The sequence below is a fragment of the Garra rufa genome, chromosome 20 (assembly GCF_049309525.1).
Source record: "Garra rufa chromosome 20, GarRuf1.0, whole genome shotgun sequence".
Classification (NCBI taxonomy): Eukaryota; Metazoa; Chordata; class Actinopteri; order Cypriniformes; family Cyprinidae; genus Garra; species Garra rufa.
The window spans coordinates 38,610,023-38,618,278 of record NC_133380.1 but is presented as its reverse complement, the minus strand read 5'-3'; the positions used below and the strand labels follow the sequence as shown (position 1 = coordinate 38,618,278).

The 8,256-nt window shown below is 38.4% G+C and overlaps 1 protein-coding gene across 1 annotated transcript in view; it reads left to right on the top strand.

The window, feature by feature from the left end:
- The window catches only part of LOC141293545 (adhesion G protein-coupled receptor L2-like), a 5,953-nt gene extending 1,198 nt beyond the window's left edge, over positions 1–4,755 (top strand). Inside the window, exon 2 of the mRNA XM_073825569.1 lies at positions 1,507–4,755. Coding sequence (XP_073681670.1) covers positions 1,507–2,273 — 767 coding nt within the window. The 3' untranslated portion in view covers positions 2,274–4,755. The remainder of the gene's footprint in view (positions 1–1,506) is intronic.
- Positions 4,756–8,256: the final 3,501 nt, after the last annotated feature.

The window sequence follows — 8,256 nt, the reverse complement described above, 5'->3', positions numbered from 1 at the left end:
AACATTTCAGGATTTCTCTCCATATAATGGACTTCTATGGTGCTCCCAAGTCTGAACTTCCAAAATGCAGTTTAAATGCAGCTACAAAGGGCTCTAAATGATCCCAGCCAAGGAAGAAGGGTCTTATTTATTTTATTTTATTTTTTCAAAAAAAAAAAAAAAAAAAAAAAAGTATTTTCTTGCTCTGTGTGAACTCTGTGTTTATTCCAGTTCATGACAGTTAGGGTATGTTGTAAAACTCCTACATTGCTGTTTTACCTTATTTTGTAAAGGACATTTGACCTTCTTTGCATGTTAACTTTGTAAACAATGGGTTGGTACTTCTGAAGCAATGTAGGACTATTTTGTGGTTGGAGGAGAAATTGAGTTTTTCGACATATCTCAACTGTCATGAAGTTCAGGCAGAGCTAGACAAGAAGAGCGTTTAAGTTTAAAAAGTATATAAATTGTCAATTTGTTTCGAAAATAATCAATCGTTTCACTTTTTCCTCGGCTGGGATTGTTTAGAGTCCTTTGAAGCTGCGTTTAAACTGCATTTTGGAAGTTCAAACTAGCGGGCACCATAGAAGTCCATTATATCCTGAAATGTTTTCCTCAAAAAACATAATACTATTATGGCTGAAGAAAGAAAGACATGGATGACATCTTGGATGACAAGGGGGTTAGGACGTTATCTGTAAATTTTTGTTCTGGAGGTGAACTACTCCTAAAAGCCAAATTTATTTCTGGTAAAACTTCAGTTTGCACTCTTAAAAATAAAGGTGCTTTAAACGGTTCTTCAAGCGATGCCGTAGAAGAACCATTTTTGGTTCCACAAAGAACCATTTAGTTGAAGGTTCCATCTTTTTCTTACCTTTTTATAATCTGAAGAACCTTCTTTTGCCACAAAGAACCTTTTGTGTCTTTTGTGAACCATTTAGGCAAAAAAGTTCTTCTCTGGCTTCATCATTTTTAAGAGTGTAGGGACCAATTCGGACTATTAACTAGTCACTCATTAACATGCATATTACTAGTATTTTGGCTGTTTACTAGTACTTATAAAACACATATTAATGCCTTTTTCTGCGTGACCATATTTTAGATCCTTTAATGCTATCCCATACCTAAACTTACTCTTTATAAGCAGCAAATTGGGAGTTTAATGAGGAAAAAAAAACAGTTAATAGTGAGAACTAATCCTCAGTCTGAAGTGTAGACTTATTTCTGGAGTGTTTTTCACAATAAACATTGCTTCAAAGCAGCATTACAGAAAATCATGAGTGGGTGGTCATAAAGTTATACGTAGGACTGGGCGATAATACAGTGTAAATTTTTCTTAACAGAACCTTACCGTTCTGCATGCGCAGACTAAAGATTTTCATTTTTTGCATGTTCTAAAAATGCCAAATGCAGTTATGCATTTGACTCAAATGCAGCTCCTAAACAGCATTAAACACTGTGATTTTATTTCTCAGATTTAGCAAGAGCAAACAACCTAACGTTTTTTTTCTCCTCGTGTTGTTGCAGGACACTCGGTGACCAGCGGCAGAGATACGAACACGTTCGGGACTCTACCACTCAACGGCAACTTCAATAACAGCTACTCACTTCATAACTACAGCGACGGCGTGCAGGTGGTGGATTGCGGGCTCAGTCTCAATGACACGGCCTTCGAGAAGATGATCATCTCCGAGCTCGTGCACAACAACCTCAGGGCCGCCGAGTCCCGGATCAGCACCAAAAAGGGGGCGGGGATCAGCAGAGGGGAGGAGCCTGTGGTTGCGGAGACGTCGTCCCTGGTGCAGGTGGGCGGGGACAGTGAGATGGGCGGTCTGGGGCTGCACCACACGCATCCCCGCACGCTCGAAGCCCCCCTCATCCCCCAGCGAACTCACTCGCTCCTGTATCACACACAGGAGAGAGCGAGGGCCGACATGGACGGAGGGCCTTCGCATCCCCACAGCTACATGGGCCAGCTTCCGCCTCCGGCCGAAACCGCCCTGCCCTCCCCCAACAGAGACTCGGTGTACACCAGCATGCCAAACCTCAGAGACTCGCCATTCTCGGAGAGCAGTCTAGACGTCGACCAGGACCTCTCGCCATCCAAACACAGTCCGAACGAAGACGTTTACTATAAAAGCATGCCCAACCTGGGGTCAGGCCAGCAGCTGCACGCGTATTATCAGATGAGCAGAGACAGTAGCGAGGGCCTCATCATCCCCGTTTCTAAAGATGCCTGTGTCCCCGAGGGGGACGTAAGAGAGGGACAAATGCAGCTGGTCACAAGCCTTTAAAACTAACTGTAAGCACCGCCCACCATGTACACAGCCCCGCCCATCCACCGATGGCAGAGTGGTCTTCCTTTTTTTAGCCTCCCACATAACTGCACACATAATGGAGAAGTACCGCTGCTGTCCAACGAGTTACAGGCAGGCCCAGACGGAATCTGCAGACTTTTTAATCGCATTTCTGCGCTGATTTTAGATGGAAATTGCAGTGGAATGGATGAGGTTGGTGAAATGTGTCACATAAAGCTTATGCCTTGTTTTTCGGTAAAATACTCTTAGAAATACATTAACTTGAACAGCAAAAGTGCATAAAACCAAATTTTAGAAAATTTACTGACTTCAAACAGGGTATAACAACTTCCTACCTTCCCACCTTTTGTTCCCTTTTGTTGCTGTTATGCTGTACTATCACCAGATCTTGGATTCAATGGTGTTTTCTGTCAATTAGCATAGGTTTTAAGTAACTTTGCCAGAATGATCCAAAAATAATGCTTTTTATTCAAAAGCTGAGGTGCATACACTGCAAAAAATGCTTTTCTTACTTAGATTTTATCTTACTTGTCTTGTTTCCAGCCAAAATATCAAAAAAATTATTAAATCAGGAAGGATTTTCTAGACGAGTAACAATTATTGTCTTGTTTTCAAAAAACAAAAAGTCCAAATTAAGTGTGTTTTTGCTTGAAACAAGCAAAATAATCTGCCAATGGGGTAAAACAAATAATCTGATTATATTTCTTACCCCATTGGCAGATTATTTTGCTTGTTCTAAATTGTTTACTTTTCTAGAAAATCCTTCTTGATTTAATTGATATTTTGGCTGGAAACAAGACAAAAAATACAAGTAAGAAAAGCATTGTTTGCAGTGTACGCCAGGGTTGCCAGGTCTTCATAACAAAGCCAGCCCAACTGCTACTTAAAACTAGCCCAATCATGCTCCCGGTGAAACTACAAAAATTGCATTAAAATCATGTTCCGTGGTGGACGACATCACGTTATTGGGAGCTATTAATGTTTATTTCATGCTATAACTAGTAAAGAATAAGAGATGATTGGTTCATGTGACACTTGAACTAAGGCGCAACACCAATCTGTCCTGACACAAAAGAGCCACAAAATGGTATTTGTTTCAATTTCTTTAAAAAATGACCAAATTTGAAAGCTGAGACTTTGTTTCATACCTAAAGTAACCTGTTCTGTCTTGTCTGTCAGCACTTTGTCAGGTTCCTCTTTGCTCCGCAATGTATTTTTCACTGTGTGAGAAAATGATGTGAGGCGTGAGAACACCTTTGCAAAGACTCAATTGAAAGAAAACAAGTTGACAAAAAGAATGAATCCAAGATTTGGTGATCATATAGCATTAGAAATTTACAAGCAATTTTTCAATGGCCAGCATCACCAATTTTTACCAGTGATGGTAAGAAACAATCTTAAGACATATTTCAGAAAGTATACAGTTTTGTTTAAATGAATGTATTGAGCGTTTTTACTGGAAAACAAGACAGAAGGCACTAATAAGCAAACACATTTTTGTGATTTTTAACTGTTACCTTGTTTTTGGTAGCTGAATGTAATCAAATTAGCCACAATTATTTAATAAACAAGCAAGGGTCAGATGAAGTGTACAGTAGAACTTTGTGAATGAAGGCCTCGCAGTGTTCTGCGGTTGCAGATTCCGTGTGGGCCTGTATATAGGAATCCAGTTTCACATAAAAAATGAATAAAATTAAGCCAACAAAAAAAAGAAGTCTCGTTCCAGTGCATAAGTTTCTCAAAGGATGTACATATATGTTCACATATTTCTCTTTTGAATGCAGTTTTGCTTTTTCTTTTTTATTATATACAAAAATGGAATTTCCAGGACCCTAAGACATATGGTGATTGTCCTGACTGAACTAAAGGAGTCCTGTAACACCCTTTACAATCATCAACAAAGTCCCATATGACCACTAGCAAACAAACCCCAGGCCTTATATTTTCTCAATCATACACGGGACTGTCAAGGGTAATAATATAACATAGAACAATATATTTTGTTGTATTGATTGTGTAAAATAAATTGCTATAAAATAATCAAGAACAGCCCAAAATAAAAAGCAAATGAAGAGATTTTGAACATGAGATGACTATGTAAAAAGTTTTAAAGCTTGTTTATGGTGATGCAATTGCTGGATGACCACATGTACGCTGCAAAAGACATGGAAATTCCTCTGTCCTGTTCATGAAAATGGTTTTGCCGCTTCAGTTTCAGTAGATTCTGGTGTTCTCGTGCCTTGCACACATTTATTTTTTGTGCAAATCTGTGCAAAGCATGAAAAATGTAGCGACTGAAGGCCGCAGCTGAGCATGAAGGAGGACCTTCGTCTTTAAAGACATATTACTGCAGCTGGGGATGGATATTTATTTATTAAATTATTCTTTAAAAATGATACTTTTGTGAATATTTTACAGCACTGGTCGACGTAGTTCATCCTCATATGCATAATTAAGAAACCCATCTCTGATAAATATGTAAAGGAGCCCATCTCTACAAAGGATGTAAAGTTCTACACTTGTTTAACAATAAATAAATGTGAATTTTTGTCTAACTGAATGTGTAATGCATTTTTTTATTATTATTATTTGCACACTGGCGATTAGAAATCTGAGTGTGTATTTACTTGTTTGTGTAAAGATAGGAAAACAGAAAGATCGTCGATGCATTTTAAAACTGAGACGGTATTTCATCACTCTTCTATCTCAGTGGTTTGGCATGTTTATGCTATTTAAGCTGGTGATGCACATCAAAGTGAAAAGCGATGTAAGCCGATACATAAACTGCAATATGAGCCCTCATAAACAGCCTGAGAACAGTTTGCTGCATTATAGCTAGAGGGCAGTGCACAGGGGAACCGCAAGTTCATTTACTGGAGAAAACTGCAGTTTATGAAATTTTGAACCTGTCTCTCTGAAGTCCTGTTTCAAACTATCAGTCTTCAGAAAGTTTCTTTCAGACAGCTGCTTGCGCTGCGCCTGCTGACGTAACCTTAACACTTTCCCTGTGCCTCTTTGAAATCATCTGAAACTCCTTTAGGAGACATAGGAGTCAGATATGAGGCAAAGGTTATGTTGAGGACACTGGCTTAGTAAATATTGTGGAGTATACACTGAAAAACAGTATTTGTTAAACAGTCATAAAGCTGAATACATTATAAGCAGCAGTAGCATATTTGAAAAATAGGCCTTTGGAATCAAATTGGAATCAAATGCTATGTAAGAAATCAGCATTGCATTATGAAAAACAATAGGGGTGCTCCGATTGATCGGCTACCGATCACTATCGGCCGATAATCGTTTTGAGATGTTTGATCAGCGGCCTCTAAAAAAAGCCGATCTCATAAACCAGTATGCAGCAGCACTGCCTCAGTCTCTGTCAGGTGCGGGTGAAACAATTATAATGCTGAAGGTGAGATACAATTCATATTTCTTAGTTACATAACTTATAAAGTCATTTGAAAACCTTATGTGAGACGTAATTTCACAAACAGCGCAAGTGAATGACGGCACTCTCTCTCTTTCTCTTTCAAAGTGCGCAAAAGACTTCCAATCACCACACAAGCTGACTATAAGCGAGCTGCAAGCTGCACAGTTGACACAGGGATTGTTACTTGCACAATAGAGGCAGTGTCGCATTGTTGCTAAAGTTTATAAATTGCATTTCTTTTTGAATTATTTCCAGTGTTTAAACATTCAGCACTGGCACGCTTTCATGGAGAATATGCACACTCGAAGTGCACACAGAAAAAGCCAGGTTCACATAACTGAGACTCACATTTTCCGTGTTCATGTTATCTGATAAAAGTGTTCAAGCTGCGCACAGTTGCAGTCTGGCAGTGCGTTCCAGGAGCGGTGCGTCTGCGGCAGTGCAGAGATCATTTCCACACTGAGTCTGTGCTGCACATGCAGAATTAAAGTGACAGTGCATTGTTTGCGGTCAGTAGCGTGTTTAGGCACCACGCAACCCACGCAAATGCGTGGGGCCCCGTGATCCAGGGGGCCCCCGGGGAACCCGATTTCTTCCGATGGAAATCGATAACCGGACATTTTTGTAATTGGTTTAATACCGGACTACTGATAAGCTTTAGGACATGCAATACTGTTATCTATACCTGCGTTGTTTTATCTCCGTATACTTATTTGTTAATTGCGATTTAGAAACTGTTCTCATAACCGGACGCGCCTGCCGTGAGAGGTTTGGCATGTGCAGCGGCACCGTCTCAATCTCTGTCCGGCGCAGGTAAAATAATTTTAAGGTGAGGTGCAATTCATATTTCTTTATTAAATAACTTACAAAATAATTAGAAAACTTTCTGTCAGGCGTTATTTTACAAACAGCACGAGTGAATCTCCGCAAGCTTTCCCTCTCAAAATGCGCAAATGGCTTTAAATGACCACATCGCGTCTGCACTATAAGCAAGCTGCACACTGCACGTTTGAAACAGGAACTGTCACAGTTTACATGCATCGCCACTAAAGTTTATAATTTTCCTTTCTTTTCAAGTTTGGCCAGTATTTAAACCATTCAGCACTTCTGCGCTCTCAAGAGACGATGTGCTCATAATTGGCCTATTGTGAAAACAAAAGTAAACATTTAATTACATATTAAAAAAAAAAAAAAAACTCAACCACTCGACACCAAGAGTCACCTAAAAGGGGAATTCACCCCAATTTCAAAAATGAAAATCAGGTCCTGAATGAATGTCTGTAGAAATCCTGATGGGAGTATCATTATAAATAATTCTAGATTTTAACTATAAGCCTTTTTTATCTTGTAGATTAAATCAGAGATGAAAATTTCCTTAAAAGAGGGACACTTTGGAGTAATCACAATCACGCCTCCTTCCTGTGGAAGTCAGTATGTTAATTTCATTACATAAAAATAGCTAGGGGCGCTATAATTCTCCGTTCCATTGTGTTGTGCTCCTATGCATATGATGTTCAAACATGTTGTGGTATGCTGAGGAAACCTCTCTCTCTTTGGAGAGCATTTTTATTTTTAAAAGGTGCTTTATGTGCCATTTTCTGTTTGTTTAGAGGAATTTGTAAACTGCAGGAATAAAATAACTTAAAATTTTTAACATCTTTTTACATTATTTATTTTTGCACCAATTTATAGAAAGTTGTATAATGGCATCAATAAGCAGTATTGTATCAGTAGTGATAAAATGTAAACAATAGGTTACTCATCCCTACCACAGAATCATTTGCAAAATCCACCTAGGGGGTCTACCCGGGACCACTTGCTAAGGGCCCCCAAAACACAAAACACGCCCCTTGTTTGCGGTAAATATGAACAAGGATTGACACGAAATGTCATAATTACACCATAAATGCATATAATTAAAGTCTGCTGTGTTTCACAGTCAACGCATATGGGTTTTTGGCTAGGTTTAAAGGAAAAGAGCATTTTCAGATAAACAAGGCAATAATATATGGTACTCGTGGAGGTAGGAAAACTACTAGGAAAGTTCTTTATTAACAACAGGATTACTTGTAATAAAGATTTAAATGCAAAAAAAAGGCAGTAGAACTGTTTTTGTCAATAGTAAAATTAGTCATTTACAATGTTTGTGATAACAGAAGCAGTTTAAATTGCCACTTGCTTGAGCAACTTAGTATTTAAATCTAATAAAGTAAATGCAAAAGTAAAAAGCACTGAATAATGTGTTGCTTATATGTATTGTTTAAACTCGTCTATGAAAGATTACTGTACTGTGTAAAAAAATGAATCAAAATGCTGAAAAAGCATTTTCAATAACAATGTCTGGATTTGAAAATAATGAATAAATGTGTTTGTGGAAATCAGGCTTGTGCTGTGTGTAAGCTATTGTGCAATAATTGCACAATTCTAAAAAAAAAAAAAAAAAAAAAAGAAAAAAAAAATTAGGTGAGATAAATATATATTCTTGAAAAATGTCCACTCCGCCCCTCAAATTAAAAAAAGGATTAAATG